Source organism: Sceloporus undulatus, chromosome 1, assembly GCF_019175285.1.
Source record: "Sceloporus undulatus isolate JIND9_A2432 ecotype Alabama chromosome 1, SceUnd_v1.1, whole genome shotgun sequence".
NCBI lineage: Eukaryota > Metazoa > Chordata > Lepidosauria > Squamata > Phrynosomatidae > Sceloporus > Sceloporus undulatus.
In genome coordinates this window covers 271,007,654-271,030,806 of record NC_056522.1, presented here as the reverse complement: position 1 = coordinate 271,030,806, position 23,153 = coordinate 271,007,654, and the positions used below count along the sequence as shown (strand labels likewise).

The window sequence follows — 23,153 nt, the reverse complement described above, 5'->3', positions numbered from 1 at the left end:
ATGCAATTTCCAGCATTCCATGTGAACAAAACAGGAGAGACCTTGGAAAAATTTACTTTTTTATAGACTCCAGGTCCTAGAATTTCGTAACCAGCATGGCTATTCCCCATGTTGCCTGGAGGATTCTGACATTTGTAATCCAAATAGTAATATTTCCGGGGGGGGGGGGGGGGGTTCAATTCCAATTTGTCTCCTTTGACATAGTTGTCTTCTTCTTCTCCTCCTCCTCCCCAGCACACCCCCGTGGAGGTTTTTGGCAAACCAGGATGTAAAAGCCGCATTAGCATCATCTACTGGTATCTAAAAAAAGGCTTACAAAAGAGGAAAGGAAAACAATTGCAATAATCCCACTAAATTACCAATTTGTTAAAAATGCCAAGAGCAGTTAATACACCAGACCACAAATTACGATTGCAAAAACAGTTGCTTAAAACACTCACAGGAATTCCTTTCTCAGACAGGAAACAGAAGAAATTTCTCTCTCCCTTCCCTATAACCAAAGTAGTCCCAGATAACATGATCTATTATATCTTGAACCCTACATAAATCACAAAGGTCCATCCCTACCTGTCCAATTACAAGCAAATTTCTACATGCTGTACCGTACCCTGTGAGCACCCAAACAGGCAGACCTACCTTACTCAACCCCATTGTTCAAAAATATGGAAGTCCCTCAAAGGAGGACAAAAGGGGAAAAAACTCTACAACCGGTTGTCCCCAATTCCCACTGTTGTTGCTATTCACAGGACAGTCAAAGACAGTCAAAGTGCTGTAAGGCAGACTTTGCAATAATGTCTGCTAATTTATTTTCTCATATCCAGGCATCTAACATAGCTCTAAACAAATTCCCATTAAATGGATCTCTGTATTAATTGTCCAAATTTCATTAATAGCAGCATTCTTGCAGATCACCCCGCCAGCTTGAATGCTAGAAGTCCATAAAAAAGCAGCCCAGATAGCATAAAGATGTGATTAGGACGGGATCATGATAAACATCTCATTCCCACTCCAGTGCCAACAAAATGGTCACAAATTTTGCAGTCCTTTTTGAGAAACGATTGGATAATCTAAATTCTTTGCAAACTCCAAAACTAGGAGTAGAATGAGCAGGACTTGTACTACCATCCATAGAATCCCAAGAACCTGCCATATAACCAGCACAACAAAAAATTCTTTAACAGGAATTTAAGTGAATATATTCTTAAATCGGTTCCTTCAGGTCAGCAGTGCCACTCCATTGAGAGCCCAGGTGACATACTGTAGGTGCACACTCCATCAAAGGTGGTGGTGGAGGAGCTATAATCACCTAAAAGAAGCTGAGGCAAATTCCTGAGAAGCAGAAATATTGGAGATATTATATTTATCCAACAATTGCCATACTCTAACAATATGGGGAATATGATGAATAAATTTCTCAAGGGCACTAAATTTGCAACATTTATAATAAAGAATACGATAGGGACTGTTTTGGCTATTGCTCAATTTATCCCATAATGAGAGATCTATTACTTGATGCCCAAGATTACATAGCCATTCCCCACCAGCTCCCTGCAGAACAGAGCAAGCATTGGCAATAAAAGTTCCAGTAGTTTTCTGTAGGGCCTTAGATTGAATGTTACCAAGCTGATGCAATAAAGTAGGAGAGACTGATGAAAAGAACTGACAGCCACAATCTAGCAAAAGCCAAATATAGGCATTGTGAAACATCAGTTGAATGTTCTTATCTGCTCCCCATTTATTTCCAGACACTGCTGTCAGCAAATTCAATCTATCTTGCACTTCTAAATTTAAAAAGTGCACTTTCCAAATTAATTTAGGTTCAAAACACACTGCAGAAATAATGCAGTTTGAGTCCACTTTAACTGCACTGGCTCAGTGATAGGAAGTCCTGGAAATTGTAGTTTATTGTGGCACCAGAACTCTCTGACAGAGAAGGCTAAAGGTATCATAAAACTACAGTTCCCAGAATTCCCTAGCATTGAGTCAGGGCAGTTAAAGTGGTCTCAGACTGGATTATTTCTGCAGTGTATTTTGAACCTTAGAGTTAAAGTACACCCCCAGAAACTTAAAGTTAGGTGTTGTTTGACTTCTTTCCACATATAGAGTGAAAGCAGTTGTATAGGAACACTGTCGTCTAATAAAGATCATTTAAATAAAACCACTGCCGGGTTACAGACGGGCAAAAAAGGGTGTGTTCATGATGTCATGAAGGTAGAGCCTTTAGACGGCCCTTACCTGAATGCCGCCATGAACACGCCGCCCGCACGCCCCAAGCGGGAAGAAGCGGCATTAAAAAGGTGCTGCTTTTCCCTGCTTCTTTTCTATATAGTGTGCAGCTGCGCATCTCCGTCTGTAAGCTGCTGCACCGGTACGCCAGAATTGCTACGCCACTAATTTAAGTTGCCCATTTAAAAGCTCCGTGTCTGCTGCGTCGCATAATGAGTCGGGGTCCTGGAACATGCGCAGTTTGCAGTCAGGCTTTAATTGCAGCGTCAGCTGCCATGCAGGTGTGGAAGCTGCAGCACAGCTGCAGCGCATTTTAAGACTTCTAACCCTAACCCTAACCCTAACCCTAGAGTTGCATGTACTTTAAATATTTACATATGTACAGGGGAGGTGATGGGGGATGGCAGGGGGACAGCGGTGGCAGCGGCGACAGCTGTGGCTGTGCATTGCAGATTCAGCAAGAGCGCGGGGACCAAAGGAGAGGAGGCATCCATGATGCTGGTGACATTGGCAATGTGCAAGCGGACAAGGATGCCAACACCAGCTGATCACCAGCTGGCAGGAGACCACCTTTGTTCTTGGCCAGGGCGGGGGGAAAAGTTTAAAGGGGCTTGGGTGCTTTAAATGTGCACATATGCTTTCTGCCGCCGGTGCTGAGCGCCGCAGCTGCGCAGCGGCGCATCCGCCAGCCGGCAAAAGAAAAAAAAGCCCCGTTTTTGGCCGCCCGTGAGGAAGCTGCCTCTCTCTTTGCGGCGTCCTCCGAGGCAGCGGTATGGAAACTGCGGGTCAGAAACGGCCCCAGGTGAGGCATCTTCACTGCCCCCCATGTGGAAGCCCCATACACCTGAGCCACGCCCCCGGGGCGGGCGGTCTGGAGGCTCTGTATTCAGCAGAATACACCTCCAAGACGTCTTCCCCTGCCCGTCTGTATCCCGCCACTGTTTTACTTAAAGAAAGCCAAAAACTTCAGAAATCACCCCATTCTTCCAATTTATTTAGAACTTCATTAAGTCAGGCTTCAGCTAAACAAAGAGATCACTTACAGAACCACAGAGCACAGTCCTTGGCGTATAAACAGACCCAAACACGAAATGGGACAACTAATGGAAGATTATAATATTAAAAAGAGTTGGACTAACTACACTCCTCTAAGGGATTTTGATATTGTCATTACTCTCATGTTTCTTTTATCATATTTAGTCATGTTTGGATTCTTCATGTTGGATTCTTTTCATATCATTAATGCAAATCACCTCAACTGAAATTACCTTATCCTGAGTAAATGAACAGAGCAGATGTGGGGTGGATGCGTTCTTTGTAAGAGGGGCAGTATCATTGAGGATGTTAACTCGTCTGCTGCATATGAGAATATCTTGTAAAACAAGCTCTTCATTGGATGCTTGACAGAAAATTAATTGCAGATATCAAGAACAATCACCTAAATTTGTATTGCTATGATTTTTCTTTCTTTGACAGAACCTGATCCAGTTTCTGACATCTTTATTGAAAGTTTCAGTTCCACAGCAGTGAATTTAACCTGGAAAAACAATGACTTACATGCTTCTAATTACACATACCGAATAGAAGTAAAGGGAAATGGCACTTCCAAAGATAAATTTTCCGATACCACCAGTAAGGAAATTAGCAGTCTAGAACCTGGAACATCATATACATTCAACATCTACCCAATAGCACCAGATAATAAAACTTCAGGGGAGTTAAACAATGTAACTATTTACACAAGTAAGTATGTTAAAAGTGCTTCTTGATTTCAGTTCACTGTATTTCTGCACCATGAAGGTACATTGCATAAATTCACATTGTGGAGATGTACGGTGTACTTGACCAAAAGATGTTTACTGTAAGTAGGCAATTAATGCATTATTTGGTTAAAAAATAATGTATGTGTATATTATTGCTAACAGTAGGTGGTAAGACATTTGACACTCTAAGGCAGTGGTCCCCAAACTGTGCCCTTTAAGGGATTTTGGACTTCAGCTCCCAGAATCCCAAACTATTGGCCAACATGGCTGAGACCCCTGGGAACTGAAGTCCAAAATCTCTTGAAGAGCATAATTTGGGGACCATTGCTTTAAGGGAAGAGTTTGAAATTATTTAGAAGCTTATTTAAGATACATATAAATGAATAGAGTAGATATGGTTCTTGTTAATTGCTCTCCTCTATAATTATTTGTATTAAACCTACTGCCTTGCTACATATAGGAATATCTTTTTAAAAATACTTTCATTCACATATAATAAAGTTTTAAGAATAAAACAACATAGAAGGACAACAAACATATAAGTCCCTTAATCCCCTCCATCTAATCTACAAACTTAGATAGGAAGGATTTTTTAATGAAACAAAGAGTTTGTTATAAATATGTAAAATATGCTTCAAGCAATTGATAGAAAATTGATTGTAGATATTAAAAACATCCCCTGAATTCATGCCATGCTAGTTACCCAGTAAGTTTAATTATTTTTAATTGGTTCTCTAATAAGTTGTTTGTCCTTTGACAAGTTAAGTAGAAAGAGTAGAAATGCAACACAGAATGAGCACTCGCAGCTAACCAATCTCTGTCAGTACCACATAGCAGCTTGATAATGTTTTCACTGTTTCTTTCTTGAGCAGGGCCCAGTCCAGTTTCTAACATTTATGTTGAAAGCATCAGCACCACAACAGTGAATTTAACATGGACAAATAGTGATCTGCATGCTCCTAACTACACTTATCGAATACAAATAGAAGGAAATTATTCTGTTGGGAATGAATTTTTTGATACCACCAATGCAGTAATTAACAACCTGGAGCCTGGAACATCATACATATTCGACATATATTCAGTAGCAGCTGATAATAAAACTGAAGGAAATCCAAACAATGCAACTACCTATACAAGTGAGTAAACTAATTGGGGTGTGTGATGGGTTCTGATTACAACATATATCACAAGCATGCATTCCATACATTAACACTATGGAAAAACAATTTATAGCCTGATTTATATAATGTTCTGAAAATTTGTAGCACAGCTTGTCCACTCAATTGATTGTCTATATTATTTTAATACAACAGATTCACCATTGTGCATTCTGTTGTTTTATTCATTCTGCTTTTGTCCCTCTAAAGTGGAGGTTTCTGAGCTCAGATTTTTGTTCAGTTTTACTTCATATTTAGTGCTACCCAATAACAAGGTGAAACCATCATAAATGAACAAGCAAAATGTTGTTGTTTTAAATTACTTTGCCACATAACATACGTTTGTGGTTTTTAACATTTGTCAAATTTTAAACTTCTTTTGTGTTTTTGAAATGAAACATGGTATAGAAGTGTCTCTATAAATAAATATATCTTTTCCTTTCGTAACAGTGCCTAGCTCAGTGTCCAACATCAACGTGACAGATGTCAGTACAACAGTGGTCAACTTAACATGGAAAAATGCTGACATGGCTTCTCTTCAGTATTCCTATAGGATACACATCACTGGGGGGACTGATGAGAATATGACATTCCAAACCAGTAATGCTGAAATTTCAAAGCTGAGCCCTGGTACTAATTATACATTCAGCATCTTCTCTGTAGCAGGAAATGGCAAGACTGAAGGAAGTCCAAGCAGCATAAATTACTGTACAAGTAAGTCTGTTATATACGAGGGCGTGTAGCCACCAAACAAGAAATCGTTCAAAGAAGACAAATAAATGATTGGTACAAAATAAATAATGGGCCAGGGATAAAACACTGAAAATGAGAAAGAAGCCAATTTCCTTTAGGGGGGGAGGGGGACATATTTAAAACAATACAAGTTAAAAACATTCAAAAGTCAAAATAGAAGTACAAATATAAGATTTAAAAACAATTTAAATGTATGAGTTAAAACATTGAAAATTTAAACTATTAAAAATCATTAAAACTATAAATCATTGTTTTTAAAACAGCACCATATTGAAAGCCCAGTTTGTCATCAGTTTGTAAAGGCCTGGCAGCATAAAAAATAATTTGACCTGCCACTAGAATGAGAGCAAGGACAGGGCCATCCTGGTCTCTCTATCGACAAAGTTCCAAAGTCTGGGAGCAGCCACCAAAAAGGCGCTCTCCCTTGTTCACCTCAAATGAGCATCAGAAGGTGGGAGAGCAATAAGGGCTTCTCCAGATATTCTTAGTACCTCAATGGGCTCATACAGGGAGATACTGTCTTTGAAATAACCTAGACCCAAGTCCCATGAGGAGGGTCAGTGCAGCCAAACACACATTCGTAGTGTGTGCCAAGCAATATTATTAAAAATAACTCAACCAGTGATATTGTTCATTTTTTATGTTTTTGAGGTGTACATTTATGACTAAGGGTATTAAATTTGCAGTCCATATGTCTGCCTAGAAGCAAGTCCCATTGAATTTAGTAGAGTTTACTCTGAAGTAAGTAAATACATGATTGCAGCACAAATTGATTCATTCACCAGATGGCTATTAGAGTTTGAATTCAAGGTGAGTTTTTGGTCTTTAAAAATAGTGAACATGCTTTTTGTCACATTTTGTTATTTCTTCACTTGGTTTTCTGGGATAAATAGGGTCTAAAGTTGTAATATGTGAACATTAGTGTGGAGTAATGGCTAGAGTGCCAGACAGAAATTTGGAAGGTCTAGATTCTAGTCCCTACTGAAGCTGCCTGTGTGGCTTTGGGATAGTTGCTTTCTCTGTCAGTATGATCTTCCCTCATAGAATATTTTTTAAGCTCAATGTGGAAAGGAAGAGAGATGTATACGCCATTGTGAGCTCTTTAGAGGAAAAGCAAAATATACATGCAAAAAAATAAAATAAAATAAAATAAATGCAAGGAGATAAAGTAGAAAGGGGCATTGTGGGACAGTTTTAATTTCCTAGCATTTTGGGGTGAAACAGACCAGTTCCTTGGAGCTGCCTCTGGCCTTTCCAGCCACGGATGGCCCTGACTGGTATGGGACTGTGGCAACTGGACAGGCAGCTCTGAAAGCAGGCTGCCACCACAGTCCCAAACAGAATGCCACATAGATCGGACTTTCCCCGCTCTTTCTGCTGGCAGCCCAAGGCCACCTTAGGTGACCTGAAAGCAGCTTCTGGCCACTCCAGGGGCGTACGCCATCGAAGTGGCTGGAAGCTGCACTTTTTGGCCAATCTCCTTCAGGCCTTTGTTTCCCTTTACATCCAAATGTTGTGTGTTAATAAAACAGTCAATGTGATCACTCCATTTCTTCCTATTTGCTTGTAGATCCAGCACCAGTGGATGAACTAGTCTGTAAACCTGTGACCAAGCAGCCAGAATTGATATTAAACTGGACTCCTCCAAATGGGACATATGAAGGTTTCAGAATTGAAGTCTTAAATAACATTTGGATGGAAACGCTTAATAGAGAATACCAAACGTCAGTAAAAAGTCTGAATTACTTTACCAACTATACTGTTACAATTATAACCCGTTCATGTGGAAAGGAGAGCTCACCTACAGAAATTAGATGCCTTACAAGTATTACTGGTAAGTCAAAGAATTCAAAGATACGTATAGGTAGAGTGGATAGTGGACATCGATTTGTGAATTACACTGCTGTTGGAATTACACCTATATATGCATATTCCCTCATAAATATGTGCCACATAAAAGCCTCCTCTGTGCACTGACAGAAATAAATTAGGTTGTGTAGTACTTTTGGTCAGTAAAAAATATTATTTAAAAAATTGCAAGAAGCAATTGGTTCATTAGTGTGTGTTGTGGAAATTTATTTCCTTAAGCCCCAACTTTTTCTGAGTCTGTGGTGAGTAACAACAGAAAGAAAAATGCAATTAAACATAGTATTGTCTCACCTTTTATAGGCTAATTATTTTATATAGCAATGTGTTAAGTCCTTAAGGTGTCACAGGAATCTTCACTGTTTGTGATGCAACAGATGTAACATGGCCAGCCCTTTTGGAATTGTTAGGGTAAAAACAAAGTAACTGATTAAAATGTATATATTGCGCAAAAGCTACAATGACCCCATTTGGTTGTCAGTCCGGAAAATGTTACACCTCTTCCATAAAATATTAAACTTGGAATTCAGTGAACTTCAGTTAGAAAGGAGTTGCACAGATGTAGAGCAGCCCCCAAGAAAGCGAAGTCAAAGGCTTTCATGGCTGGCGTCCATGGTTTTTTGTGGGTTTTTCGGGCTATGTGGCCATGTTCTAGAAGCTCTTCTTCCTGACGTTTCTCCAGCATCTGTGGCTGGTATCTTCAGAGAATGTTTGCCTGGAAAATGTGGGTCTATATATACTGTGAGTGCCTGGAAATGCAGGAGTGATTTGCATGTGGATTGTTCTGTACTGATGGTAGGCCTCAGGCTGGGAGGCTAATGCAAAAGAGGATTAATGTCTGCTAATCCTCATTTGCATTAGCCTCCCAGCTTGAGGCCTGCCATCAGCACAGAACAATCCACATGCAAATCACTCCTGCATTCCCAGGCGCTCACAGTATATATAGACCCACTTTTTCCAGGCAAACATTCTCTGAAGATGCCAGCCACAGTTGCTGGAGAAACGTCAGGAAGAAAAGCTTCTAGAACATGGCCACATAGCCCGAAAAAACCCCAAGAAAGCCTTTCTACATACCTGTACAGCTTAATTTAAATATGGAGCCTTAATGCTTTTGCAAGTTACTGTTAACTGCTGATTCTGTATTTGCAAATGATTGTCTTTGTTTGTCTTGTATGTAGCTTTGGTTAGTGGACAGTATAGAAATGCAGTACAGAAATAAAATTTAAAAACAGCAACACTACAGTCAACATATATTTAGTAACCTCTCTTTCCTGAACCTGTAATATTGAGTTTCAGTTACTATGAAACTCCTACACATCATATTACTGCCATAAATTCTGAACAGCAGCATGCCAATGCTCCAAATAATGTGGGTGATGCAGATTGTGGCCTTTATAGTAAGGTATGGGAATGACGTAATGTATAAAGACTGTCATGAGGTGGTCTATTCTTTGTCTGCTCAAGTAATGGAGGAGCAGACAGGTATTTGTGTTTCTTTGTAGTACTGTCTAAAAGAGATCTGAGTATTTTATTTTGAAATAATGCTTTTCCCTCAGTCTTCCCATATCCTTTTAATCTCATGACTACTACTTTCTTTTCCAGATCCCCCAGTTCCATCTGATCCCCCTGCCATTCTAGGAACCAGCCACTCTTCTTTGAAAGTTCAGTTTGATAGCTTTGATTCAAGTCATGGGCCTGTAACAGCATATGCAATAATTGTTACAACTGCAGGTAAAAATATTGCATACCTAGTTTGACCATCCTGTCTGGAAATGCAAGGAAATGAAAATTCTATATTTATTTTTTCACCAAATACACACACACACACACACACACAAACTAGAGAATGAAAAATCAAATACTGTTGCATACCCACTGTGACCACCCTGTCTTGAAATTCAAGAAACTGAAAATTCTGCATTTTTTTAAAAATAGAGAATGAAAAATCAAATAATTAAACCATGTTTAGTTAAAATATGTGCAGGATGCAAACGTAATTCCTGCTTGCTTTTTTGATCACATTTGGAGGAACAGCACCATTTCTCTGTAACACCTGCCTGCTAAAAACTCAACTTATCATCGTATCATTTCCTTGTTAGAACCATAATATAGAAATGGTTTTTCAAATAGCAAACAGATTTTGTATTAAACTTGTTTCTCATTTGTGTTTCTGTGGATAGCTTGTCAGCACGAGATTGATATAGTGATTCAGTTCAGTTAGAATAGCATTATAGAGTCATAGAGTGGGAAAAGACCACAAGTCCATCAAGTCAAAACGCCTGCAATGCAGGAATACACAATCAAAGCACCCTTGAGTTAAGTTCATTTTTAATTACTTCTAACCATAGGTCATCACACTATATAACCAAAAGATTGTACAAATATCAAACAACAATATAAAAATATGTAATGTATAATAAACTTTCAAATATCATTTCTAATTTGAATAAACATAAGAAAGAATTAAATATGCAAAATACAGCAGGCCCTTCCCTTACCTGGGGGATCCATTCTGGATCCCCCCACATAAAGGGAAATCCACATATGCTCGCACCCCATTGCAAACAGTGGGGCGGGTGCTCACGACTTGGGGCAGTTGTGTATAGTGTGCCTGCGTATAGTGTGCAAAATAAAGGCATAAAGCGGTAAAACTTCAGACTTCATAATAACCTGCATGGGCTAATGCCATTAAGAAAGTTGCAACTATTCTAGTAATACTAGAATCCTTATTAAAAAGCAAAAAATATTTTTTTGTTTTTGGTGGGTGGGCCAGTTGTTTTTATTAGTTAACAACCTTTCAAAGCATTTTTCTCTGATTCTCTTTGACAAAGGAAGGTCCTTAATTTCATCCAGACCACAGCAGCAGTAGTGTGGATGGTAAGGTAGTTTAGCTAATCGCCCATCCAGGACTGTTGGAGGCATCAGTTGAAACCTTGCAAGTGTTCTCTCTCTTCTTAGACAAAACTTTTCAATTTTAAACAGATAGTCTTCTGGGCATGGAAGTATTTAAGTAAATTGTACCATGGGGAGATTTTAACTGATGAAAGCAATGCAAACTCTTTTTGTAAGCATATATCGTTAGCATGTGACTTAAATTCTTTCTTTGCTGATATATTATGTTATCTTTCTGGGAAATATAGATTTCTGAAAAGCCAAATTTATGAAGAAGACATGTGATGTTTTGACACCAAGATTTTTCTTTTGAGGCACTAAGAGTCTGTTGTTCCTGAAGACACAGTTTAGTTACATGATTTTTTGGCATTCTTTGCTGTCTTAACCAATAATTAAAGATAAACAGACAGACGTCTCAAGGAAATTTGCATCCTTTCGACCATGAGCTAGGATTGTGATCCTGTTTCTAGCTTCAAATACTGTACTAGGGTGTATATTGGAGTTTCCAAGACAGTTTCTAAAGTTCTGTTTTGGATGCCATCCAAGTCTGCAGCAACTTGAAAGCCCCAAATCTCATATCCATACAACACCTATGACTGGAGTTTCTGCTTGATTAATTGCAAAATTGGGAACACCTGCCTGCCTCCTGTGTTGTAACAAAGCTTAATTGCATTTGTGAGCTGCTCAGTCTTGAGTTTTGTGACATGTGGTTGTCAAGAGCTGCAAGCAGCAAATAATATACTTAAGAAATGATATGAGGTCACCTGTTCTGTCTTATTTTGCCCTATGTGCCAGTTGAGTTTCTTAGTTCCACCTCTGCAAACTACAATTTTTGGCTTTTCATAATTAATTGACAATTTGTTGGCTGACCAATATTCATCCAGATGATCCAGATGTCTTCTAAATCCAGTTTAAGTACAAGGGATGAGTACTGTGTCATCTGCATATAGAAGCAGGGGGACTTTACTCCCACAATTTGACCAGGGTGGAATTTGTCATTGCTCATGTGATAAGAAATATCATTTAAAAAATATTTAAAGAGGAGCGGTGTAAAACACAAACTTGTTTTACTCGTCTACCTGTTGGAATGGATTCTGTAAGGAATCCCAGTGAGGATTCAGTATACCATAGCTAGGAAAGTGGACTTTTTTTTCTTGCAGTGTTTAAAAATTCCTCTGCTCCTATCCTGGGGAACTTCCAAGTATACATTTTGAATTGTTCCCAGGTGTCCATTTCCAAAGTAATGTTTCTTTTGACATGCAGTAATGCTTTTCATGTCCTCTGTTGCCCGGGGGGGGGGGGGGGGGGGGACAGAATATAGTGCTGGTCAAAGCAAGAGGTATTTTCTGCATATTTTTCAAATGTAATTTACTGAATGTGTATTGACGTTTGTCTTGGAAAAACGTTCAAAAAAGTAGTATACATTTCAAATATCAAACCTTGATTTTCCATTTTTTATAAGGGACTCCATTTAGCTATGTCATTATATGTAATGGGACTTGAGCATCCATGGATTTTGTAATCCACAGAGGATCTTTGAATCAAACCCTAGCTTATAACAAGGGTGCACTGTAAATGAAAAGATGAATAAAAAGTTAAGAGAAAATTGGTCATTTGACAGTGATGGGGCAAAATCCTAAAGGGGCCCAGACTCTTAGAGGCTGTATAGACTTCCCTTAAGGGGCGACCTGTAGCCGCCTCTCTCTGTGCTGGATCAGGGCCTCAGCAGTTGCATGCTGCGACCCCAATCTCACCTTTCTATGGCACAAAAAGGAGCTGGCACACAACTTTTCCACACTCCTTTGTGCCTTTTATCAGCTACGGCTGATACACCAGCTGCACCCTTTCCTGGAAGTCAGGGATCTTGAAACCGTAGTACACGTAGTGGTAACCTCACATCTGGATTTCTGAATGCACTCTACATGGGGCTACCCTTATGCTTGGTCTGGAAACTTCAACTAGTACAGGATATGGCAGCCAGACTGGTCTCGGGAACATATAGAAGAGACGATATTACACCAATTTTAAGATCTTTTCACTGGCTGCCCATCAATTTCCGGTCCCAGTACAGGGTGTTGGTTATTACCTTTAAAGCACTAAATGGTTTGGGTCCAAAATATCTCTGGGACCACCTCCTTCTGTATAATCCACCCCTTAGGGAGAAACACTTAGGTCCTCTGGGAGAAATCTGCTACAACCAATAAAAACCAGGTTATCTGCAACTGCCCAGAGGACCTTCTCGACTATCTCAGCCTGCTGGATGAAATCCATCATATAACCACCTTAGAGAGCTTTTTAAAAGCTGTTAAGACGGATCTCTTTCTATTCAGGCCTTTCCTGTATAGACGCCCTGCCACCAAAAGAAAGAAAGTAATGGACCGATCTCATTGCTGTTTACCTGTCCATTGTTATTGATTTGTTTTTATTTATTGTTTAAATTGTTATTGATCAAAGTGTTTAATTCTATTTTAAGGGAGGGTGGGTTGGGGCATATGATATGTATAATTTTTTAATGCTGTAAGTCGCCCTGATTACCTGAGTACAGATGGGGTGGGATACAAATAAATTTTATTTATTTATTTATTTATTTATTTCCTTTGGAGCTGCATCATGTAGATGCACTGCTGGCTGACTTCACCTACTTGCATTTTGCATTAGACGTCCCATGATGCACAGCTTCCAAATGCTGACTCATGCACACTTGCCGCTTGAACTATATGGCCACATCCATGTCATTTCCAGGCCAAATGTGCCACATGGTCCTGACATACCACACCCCGACTCTACTCCCAGGCCAGCCTTAATGGCTGGTCTGTAAAACCCATTAGATATAGGACCAGCTGGATGCCTTAACATTTATTTCATTGTGCTAGTTGCACTGTTAAATAAATAATAAAATAAATAAATAATTTTTTTATTTCTATCCTGCTTTTTGCCAGGCAATCAAAGCGGCTTACAACAGGTTAAAATACAGCCATATATACATAATGCCCCTCCTTAAAACAAGATTAAACAATGTAAGATTAAAAACTACATATTAAAATCGACTTAAGCTGTTGAATTAGGAGGGGGAAGATGGGAAGCAGTTGCTGCCTGCCAGTAGGTCACTTGAGAGAATTTAATCCAGCTAATACTGGTGTCCTCTCCATGTAAGAAGTGACAGAGATTGTGTGAATCCCTCTAATAAGAGCTAAGAAAACATTATTCATATTCATTCCCCAAGGAGTCTTTTTATAAAAATCATTCAAGTAGAAAGAATACTGGAAAGTTTTTCCTTCTTTTTTAAAATCTTGAATATGCCCTAGGCTGCATACCAAATAATGTTTACTTCTCCATATCCTGTTCTAGTAGTATATTGGTCCTTTCAAGGACTTTAACAACTAAAGGACATAGTATGCTTTGCAATGTTTTGCTTTTGGATCCCCACCCCCACCCCTGGCAGTAGTTCTGAATACTGAGGAATGCTTCTATTGGAGTTAGTTTACTTTTGTGAATTATTTTTTATGCATCTAATATTTGATGAGCAAAATCATCTGTAGAAATTTGCTTCTGTTGTCAAGAAATATTTGAGCATAACATCTTAGGTGTATATTGAAGTGATGCTTACTACAGCATCCAGCATAGCTATATGAAAAAGGAAGTATTAAAATTAGCAGATATTTTACCAAGCACTTTGATTTTAAATGGTATGGTTTCCTTTTGTTGAAGAGTTAGCTGTGAGTATTTTACTATCAATGTGTTCTGAGGTCATAACTACTATGTTTCAGGTTTTACAAATTATAGTCTAATATATTCTGATTTTATTTCTTATAGATGTAGTCTCTAATGAATCCTTACAATATACTTACGATGATTTTGTCCAGAAGAAAACAAGCAGTTACGTTGCATCTGTCATCAGTGTAAAGCAAAAACGTTCATCTTCCTCCTCCATAAATCCAGATTATGATATTGATATAGGAGATGGATCTACAGCATATGGTTATGTCAATGGGAAGTTAGATCCCCTTGGTTCATACAGGTATTCTCATTCTGTTTTCATGAGTCCTGCATATGAGCAAAGTATGATAAATGAGTGATACACATTTCCCATCTAACCTTATATAATTTAGCTATCATTTTCTTTCTCTCTTACCTTTCATCAGGGCATGTGTTGCTGGTTTCACTCACATAGCTTTTTTGAATAAGACTGTTGAGCTCATCAATAGAGAGGAGAGTTACGTCTCATTTACACCTATTTCAGGACCTGTTGTTTTACCTCAGAATCCAGGTACAATTGCCAAGTTGTTGTTTTAGCTTTTCTTTTTCCTTTTTTTAATTTTTTATTTATTTATTTATTTATTTATTTATTTATTATTTTTTGTGAACTCAATTTTGTTCTCTTTTGACCATCTGACTGAAGTATCCATTAACTTTGACTGGATTGGATTGAACTAGGTTAAGCACCACAATATAGAAGAGCAGCCTAGAAAAAGCAAATTAATTCATAATGATATAAAAACAATTTGAAGGGATTTAGAAAATCTTGGGAAATAAAATGCCTTCACCTGGTGCTGAAGTGTCAGCAAGACAGGTATGAGGAAAGTCTAGTGTGGTAGGAAACCGGACCCAAATACCACATAACCAAAATGATTAATCTTTCTTCTTTTGTATTTGAGAATTCAGTTAAAATGGTTCTTAATTTCCTCTTTGGGGATTAATGCAAGGTTCAAAAGTTTTACTACATGTTTATTCCAAGAATGGGAAGCCTTTGGACAAATCTCTTGGACTCCATTCCCTCAAACCCTCACCACCGGCCATATTGGCTGACACTCCCAGGCACTGAAGTCCAAAACATCTGTAGGGTAAAAGGTTCCCCATTCCTGTTACTCCATATTTAACACAGGCCCGTTCCGCACGGGCGTAAAATACGTTCCCGGGACGTACTAGGGTTAGGAAAGGGCATCCCTTCTGGACGCCCCTAACCCTAGTACATCCTGAGGACGTACAAAATGGCGGCGCCCGTTCTACACAGGCGCTGCCATCTTAACATAGCGGATGCTTAGCATCCGCACGTTGCACGGCGCAAATGATGTTGTGAGTGCGCCATTGGCACCTCGCGACGTCATTAGCATGCCACAATAAGAAGCGCCATTTTGGGGCTTCTTTTTTGCGGCGTGGAGGAGCCATGCGGTTTGGCCGCTGGGGCTCCTCTGCACTGCAAATGACGGCGCTGGCAGACCGCCGATTTCAGGCGGTCTGTAACGCGCCACAGACACCTAAATAAAACCTCAGTTGTGAAATTCTTGCTAGCTAGAGAAGCAAAACTAAGTGATGATGACATTCTTGAGGAGTACTTTTGACACTTATATTTTTAGAAGTATTATGAGTCGCTGTAGAAAAGTTACTGTTCTTTATCTTTCCAAGGTGTTGTCATAGGAGCTGTTGTTGGATGTGTTCTGGCTGCTATTGTCATTGCTGCAGTAGTGGGATTCATCTTCTGGACAAAGAGAAGGTACATTTGTTACTTCATGATCCTTGAGCAAGAGCCACCTGTCTTGAATATTTCATAATGGAAATATCAGATACTTTTTAAATAGTTAAAATATACATTAGTAGGCCAACAGGTGATTGTCTTTAAAAACTACTATTATATTGTCAGTTTTGCCAGACCTTATTGTCTAGAACCATGGCAGACATAGCTGTCACTACTGTTCTATTAGCTGTAGTTGTTATCTAAATTTATGCTTGTTCTTCCCTGCCAGAAGATGAAGAGAGTGGCATCCCACACCGGGGCGTCATTCAGTACAGGGGGCAGCACCAAAAGGGCACACCCTCAACTTCCTTCCTGGCACGGCTTTACACACAAATAAAGCTGCGCCGGGCAGAGAGGGAGAGGCCTGCCTGATGGAATTGGGCCTATCTTTTCACTCTTTCCCAGGCCGGATGATGATAGATGGCATGGAGGGAGGGTTCTTCTTTTTCAGGCTAGGCCTGGTGGAGTTGGGCCTGTCTTTTCACTCCCTCCCAGGCTGGATGATGATAGGTGCCATGGAGGGAGGGCTTTAGTTTAGTTTAGCAAGGGAAAAAATCTTGAAAGGTTTCTAGCGTGCAGACACTGCTCATCACAGTGTGCATGTTTTGTAATTTGAAATGAGTGGGCGAGGGCTGCTAGGTACATAGTCCTGCCTCACAGTGAGGAGTTGGACTTCATAGACATTGATATTTTCCAGCCCTGTGGAGCTGAGAAAAGTTACACACTTCTGCTTTTTTAGAATTTCATTTTGTGGCTGAGTTGGGTGATTATAGGTCAAAATTGTGTTTTTGAATTTGGTTTGGCATAAACGTTTTAAAGAATGGGGAAATGTTCAATATTTTTTTAATTCTCAAATTTTACAGGAATGGTGGAAAAAATACTGAAGTACCAATTGGTTCATTTGAGTAAGTTGACTATTAATGTCTCTCTTTAGAAAGTTGTAAGGAATCAGTAGTAAGGAATTGCTTTCTCTGTTGGCCTAGTGAGAGAATTCATGTGAATTCCCTAACACTTCTAGTACTTTAAAACATGTTAGACGTGTGTGTGTGTGTACCTTCAAGTTTTCTGTCAATTTACGACAACCCCATGAATCTCATAGGGCTTTCCTAAAGAAGCAGTACTCAAAAGGTGGTTTGTCATTGCCTTACTCTGGAATGTAACCTAGAGCATCTGGTATTCCATGGCAGTCCCCCATTCAAGTACTAATCAGGCCATTCCCTGGTTATCTTCCAAATTCAAATGGAATTTGGTGCCTTCATGGTATTTAGACCTGATATTAAATTGTTAAAATGCTAATAAACATATAGTTCTTTTAAAATGCCTTTCACACAATTGCTAATTGTGAAGAATGGCATTCCATCTCTTTTCGGACTTTATGCAAAGTGTTTGGGGTTTTTTTATATTAAAAAAATTCCTAGGTGAAGACGTTTTTCTGAAAAATAGGGAGAAAAGAACACTAGTAAATAATTAGGAATGGTAGTAACATAGCATAACTATTGATCAGATTGATTTTTTCAACTATGTTTTAGCCCTAAAATCTATTTAAGCAAACCCATATCACAGAAGGAACTGGTGTTTTATGTAATGCTCTGCTTCTCTAAGTCATGAATATTATGTGCATAGGTTGTTGTGTTAATAAACACAGCAATAACAAACACAAATCAACAAAGACTATAACTAATTTGGGCACTGTTTTTCCTTTTTCTTTTCTTCTTTCTCTTCAGACCTAAAAAGTAAGTAAATAATTCCCTAAACCTTGGATAAATAATAAAATCAGTTATGTTTTGTATTTCTATATAGTTTTTCAGAAAATGTTTTATTTTTGACTAGATGTTTTATGTTATTTATTTTTCATGTTTAGTAAATATAACGTTAAGATATAATTTGATTTTTAAAAAGACAAACAAATCAGAATTGTTGTAATCTTTAATACTGTAATATACTATATATAGTTCAATATAATAACACTCTGTTCTGAGACTGTTACATCCCAGTATAAGTAAGTATTCATGCTTGGCTGCTATATGTAAGGTTTATATGCATAATTAAATAGTCTCTCAAAGTACTGTAGGACTTCTTGGTTAAGATCCAAGCAGTCTTCTGCTGACAGATGTGCTTCCATCAGCAGAATTAGAAGGGGGTGATTTCCTCCTTAACTGTGGTGCTAGAAAACTGATTTTTTGAGGAAGAAAGTTTTAGGGGATGCAGAAGGGAGGAGATTTATGTTGTGCTAACAATCGAGCAGCAACATGACATTGGATGTAGGCCTTTGAGTTTCAGCAAAAGAAGTCAATAACAGACCATGACTACATACTAGAAGCCAGATGTTTTTGTTTATTTGCAGATCAAAATTAATTAAGGTTGAAAACTTTGAGCCTTATTTTAAGAAACAAAAGGCTGACTCAAACTGTGGCTTTGCAGAAGAGTATGAGGTATGCATTTTTAATGTTTTGAGCTCTTTCTCTGTTACAGTATTTTTGACAGATTATCGATACATTAGAAATTTCAGAAAAATCTTCTGTATTCTCGAAAGGAGAATATAATTTTATTGCTCTGTTTTTATTTTTCCTCTTCCTACCTGTTACTCCATATTTAACACAGTCACCTAAATAAAACTTCAGTTGTGAAATTCTTGCTAGCTGGAGAAACAAAACTAAGTGATGATGACATTCCTGATGAGTACTTTTGACACTTACGTTTTTAGAAGTATTATGAGTTGCTGTAGACCAGGCCGGTCCATTGAGGATGGAGCCTGGTCAGCCCAACTGATCAGTCTACATACTCTTTCTCATGTACCATCTGAAAGACCATATGTAGATTAACTATGGGGCTGAGCAGACAAGTGAGCCCGTGCTGTCCTGGCCCCGGTGCTCAACTAGATCAGCCCTGGGTCAGTGCGGAGATGGGAGGGTGTCCACACAACCTTGCCCTTAGCAACCCTCAACCAGCATGTGCTCCTTACCTTCCTGTGCCATCACTTTCATTCAGAAGCCCCTCTGTCACTACATCTCATGTAGAAACAGGGCACCTGGCCACGTGGGTGCAGTCAGATGCCCTATTTCCACATCAGACATGGCAACGGCGAGGGGAGGGGGCTTCTGAGTGAATGTGATGGTTGGTAAGGTAAGGAGCACCGGGGGGGGGGGTGTTAGTAAACAGCCCAGTTTTATGGAAAATTATGAGCAAAACCTGGGGTATTTCATCCTGAGGGAAAGGCTGTTTACCTCAGGATCATGCCGGATCCTCTGGATCTGTGTCTAGTGTGGCAATATCAGGCCTGCTCCTGCTCCAGGGATGGGCTGAGTCATCTGAACTAGACAATGCAAGACCAGGGGGAACCTGGGTATTTTGGCCCATGTGGACATCCCCCAAGTTATTCTAACAGTCTTCATCCCTGCAAGGGTTTTGGTATTTTTAATCAACTTTGAAGAAAGTTTGGTTTAAGAAAGCTAGTCACTGAAAATGTGCTTTTACGGTTGGCCTAGTAAAGTTATTACTACAATATGAACTTTTGGGGGGGTAGTTGTGTGTGTGTGCACGTGCATGTACATATATACAGTGTGTGTGTGTGTGTGTGTGTGTGTGTTCTTGTACACAGAGAAGCTGTCTTATACTCAGGCTGCCCCCTGGACAAATAACATGCCAAGACAATTCAGTCTTCACCATGTAGTCACAAAATGGCTATGTGAACTGGATGCTATAAACAAGAAAAAAAATTGAATAGATCACCTTGTTATGAGTGTTATGTTATTTGCATACTGTGAAACCAAATGTTCAGGAACTGTTGCATGCCTTGAGACAATGAAATACTAAATTATATTTCTTTTTGCTGTAGGATCTCAGGCTAGTTGGTGTGAATCAGCCCAAATTTGCAGCTGAACTGCCTGATAACAAAGGGAAAAACAGATATAATAATGTCTTGCCATGTAAGTTCAACTTTTAAAAATATACAGCATATTACTGTTAAAGTTATTTAGTGCTAACACTGTGCTAGACCTTTTGTTGGCAAATGAAGCACATTTTGATGAATCACAACTGGCCATTGCCTACTCCAAGAAACCTTCTCCTGTACGTAATTGTCACGAGGTCTTTCTGACAATGCTTTGGGTCCACCTTTTTACTTTGGAAAGATCTGAAGACTACTTGTGACTGACACTGGCCCAACTTCTACCCTTAATACACTGTCCCTAATGTTTAAGGGTTAGGGACCCCTCAGTGTCCTTCTCCTATAACCTTTAAATCTGTTTGGTAGCATTTTTCCTGTACTTTTATTGTTATTAATTCATTCAGTCAGGAGCTTGTCTTGAAACAAACTCAACTTTATTTACAGGCATGTAGTAAGAATATAGCTTATTCAGTATAGTTCCATAGATGGTATGTTGCAGAAGCGACAATAAATCATCAGTTACTGTACAAGTACTTCTCTATTCTTTCTCTATTCTCTTTCACTCTTAACTCTCTAAACTTAAACTGTTCCCTTCTTCCTCTAACCTAGTGGCAAAACAGACAGGCATCTAGGAGCGACCAGAAGCCGCTCCCAGCCCGATCTCCCTGAGGCCACAGCAAACATACTCCATGGCCCCAAGGGTGCCTCCTGCCATAGTCCCAAATGGACCGTGGGAAGGAGTGGAAAAAGCCATTTCTTTTGGTGTGACTTCCAGGTGCTCTGCGGGCATGCATTTTGTAAACGCCACACTCCCAGAGCAGCCAGAAGCTGCCACCATCTGCCTGGCTGTTTTGGACCCTAATCTCTTCCGATTGTGAACTCTTTACTCCTTTAACAGAACTCTGAATTCCGCAAAGAGACTCTGCATTGTAACCTCAGCTACACCTCAAATGTCTTCATCTCACTCCCCCTGGCTCTGACTGTCCCTTCTGTCCACTGACTGTCTGCCTAATCACTCACTCAATCACTCACTCACTCCCTGTAGCCACTCCTTCCACAGAAACCACTCCCCTACAGCCAGCCTGAACCAGGGTTGGCTGTTGGGAAGTCACGTCAGCCTAGTGACTTGTCACAATAATATTGCAAGGAGATCATCTTATTGTTCTGGTGCATTTGCTGTTTTATCTAGTAACTCATTTAGAGTAACTCATTTAGACATGGATCCTAAGATTTTTGAGTGGAATTCACACTGTGGCGAAACTGGTTTCCTAGCCTTCCATTCCCCACTTCAGCTTCCTGTGCCTCCAGAATGGACAGGGTGCAAAGGTTCTAGCAGGAAGAGGAAGATGGCTGATATAGCAGGTCACCTGGGGTGAGCAGATGGGGTCAAGAGCACCTTTGGATTCAAGCCTTGTTTTTCAGATGGTGTTGTTTGTACACCATCTTAAGGGCACTTGTTGAAATAACAGGGGTAAGCATAGCTGTGAATGATGTTAATTTCTACACACATTTCCATGTTGCTTATTTATATATTTTCTTTGACATTGTGAAATGGTACCTAGATCTGATAAGGAATGCAGTTCTGGTTTGATTTCTCACTGCTTTAATTGAAGCAGAGGAGGGCAACCAAAATGGTGAAGGGTCTGGAAACCATGCCTTGTGAGGAGAGACTTAGGGAGCTGGGTATCCTGGAGAACAGATGGTTAAGAGGTGATATGATAGCCTTGTTTAAATATTTGAAGGGGTGTCAGATTGAGGATGGAGCAAGCTTGTTTTCCTCTGCTCCAGAGAATAGGAGCTGGAACAATGGATGCAAGCTCCAGGAAAATATTAGGAGAAACTTCCTGACAGTAAGAACTGTTTGACAGTGAAACACACTGTTGGAGAGTGGTGGAGTTTCCTTCTTTGGAGGTTTTTAAACAGGAGCTGGATGCCCATCTGGCGGGGGTGCTTTGATTGTGTGTTCCTGCATGGCAGGGGGTTGGACCGGATGGCTCTTGAGGCTCCTCCATCTCTATTGTTCTATTATTCTATGCAAATAGGTACTGTATTAGCTGAAACTATTTCTATCAATTTTTCTGTTAATATTCTATAATAAAATATCTGTCAAATTAAAACAGTGAAAAATTAAAATCAGCAGAGAGTAGAAGAATCAGAGTCGGGTTTTATAAAAAGTTGAACAAAATTACAGAAAATCAGAAGGATAACAGTTCATGCACTAAAAGCAGTGGAAAACAAAAAGGTGGTTTACTCTGCCATCTGATAGATAGAAGGACTTGTGATTCTTCAAGCTACCTAAGGAGAATATTCTACAGACACGCCACTACTCTTGCAGTGGATGGAACTGAATTGTATGTATACTAGTCACCACATAAATATAATTGCCTCCAGGAAAAATCTGTTCCAACACTCCTGTATCACCATTCTGTAATAAAATTAATGAGACATGAATTAATTTCAACTGAACTTAAGTATGACTAATTGTGGCCAATTTATTGAGAAGGAAAATTGCCTGTACTACTGTTCGGCTTAAATAATTGAGATTAATTTTAGTCCTAATTACAATACCTTTCCATATTCTTTCATCATTAGTCTTTCTAATAATGGATTTATTTGCCAGTGGTTTTTCTTATTTTATGTGATCTGTGTTGTTGAAAAAACAAAAGGAAAAGTGTGTGATATGTTATTTTTCTTCACATTTGCAGATGATATTTCTCGTGTAAAACTTTCCATTCAGACTCAGCCAGGCAGTGATTACATCAATGCAAACTATATGCCAGTAAGTTGTCTTGACCTGCTCCTATAATTATGATGATGTTTTTAAGATAAAAATTTAGAAAACAGGAAAGTGGCATAAAGATGACACTTTTTATTGCAGGGATACAACTCCAAGAAAGAGTTCATAGCTGCACAAGGTCCTCTGCCCACCACTGTGCAAGATTTCTGGCGCATGATCTGGGAGAAGAATATTTATACAGTTGTTATGTTGACTAAATGTGTTGAACAAGGCAGGGTAAGGTTTTGCTAATGAACATTCTTTTATTCATTCAAATATGTCTGTCCAGCTCTAGATCACAAATCTCAGAGCAGCATAC

The 23,153-nt window shown here is 39.3% G+C and overlaps 1 protein-coding gene across 3 annotated transcripts in view; it reads left to right on the top strand.

Annotated features, from left to right (window-relative positions):
* The window catches only part of PTPRJ (protein tyrosine phosphatase receptor type J), a 132,517-nt gene that overhangs the window by 93,223 nt on the left and 16,141 nt on the right, over window positions 1–23,153 (top strand). For all 3 annotated transcript variants that reach the window (XR_006101612.1, XM_042447040.1, XM_042447039.1), the window contains 14 exons: window positions 3,703–3,969; window positions 4,862–5,128; window positions 5,600–5,863; window positions 7,473–7,736; window positions 9,371–9,499; window positions 14,474–14,678; window positions 14,803–14,927; window positions 16,064–16,151; window positions 17,036–17,077; window positions 17,897–17,905; window positions 18,517–18,604; window positions 20,008–20,098; window positions 22,764–22,837; window positions 22,937–23,071. Coding sequence is in view for 2 of the 3 variants with exons in the window: in XM_042447040.1 (XP_042302974.1) it covers window positions 3,703–3,969; window positions 4,862–5,128; window positions 5,600–5,863; window positions 7,473–7,736; window positions 9,371–9,499; window positions 14,474–14,678; window positions 14,803–14,927; window positions 16,064–16,151; window positions 17,036–17,077; window positions 17,897–17,905; window positions 18,517–18,604; window positions 20,008–20,098; window positions 22,764–22,837; window positions 22,937–23,071 (2,048 nt within the window). In the remaining variant the exon portion in view is untranslated. The remainder of the gene's footprint in view (window positions 1–3,702; window positions 3,970–4,861; window positions 5,129–5,599; window positions 5,864–7,472; window positions 7,737–9,370; window positions 9,500–14,473; window positions 14,679–14,802; window positions 14,928–16,063; window positions 16,152–17,035; window positions 17,078–17,896; window positions 17,906–18,516; window positions 18,605–20,007; window positions 20,099–22,763; window positions 22,838–22,936; window positions 23,072–23,153) is intronic.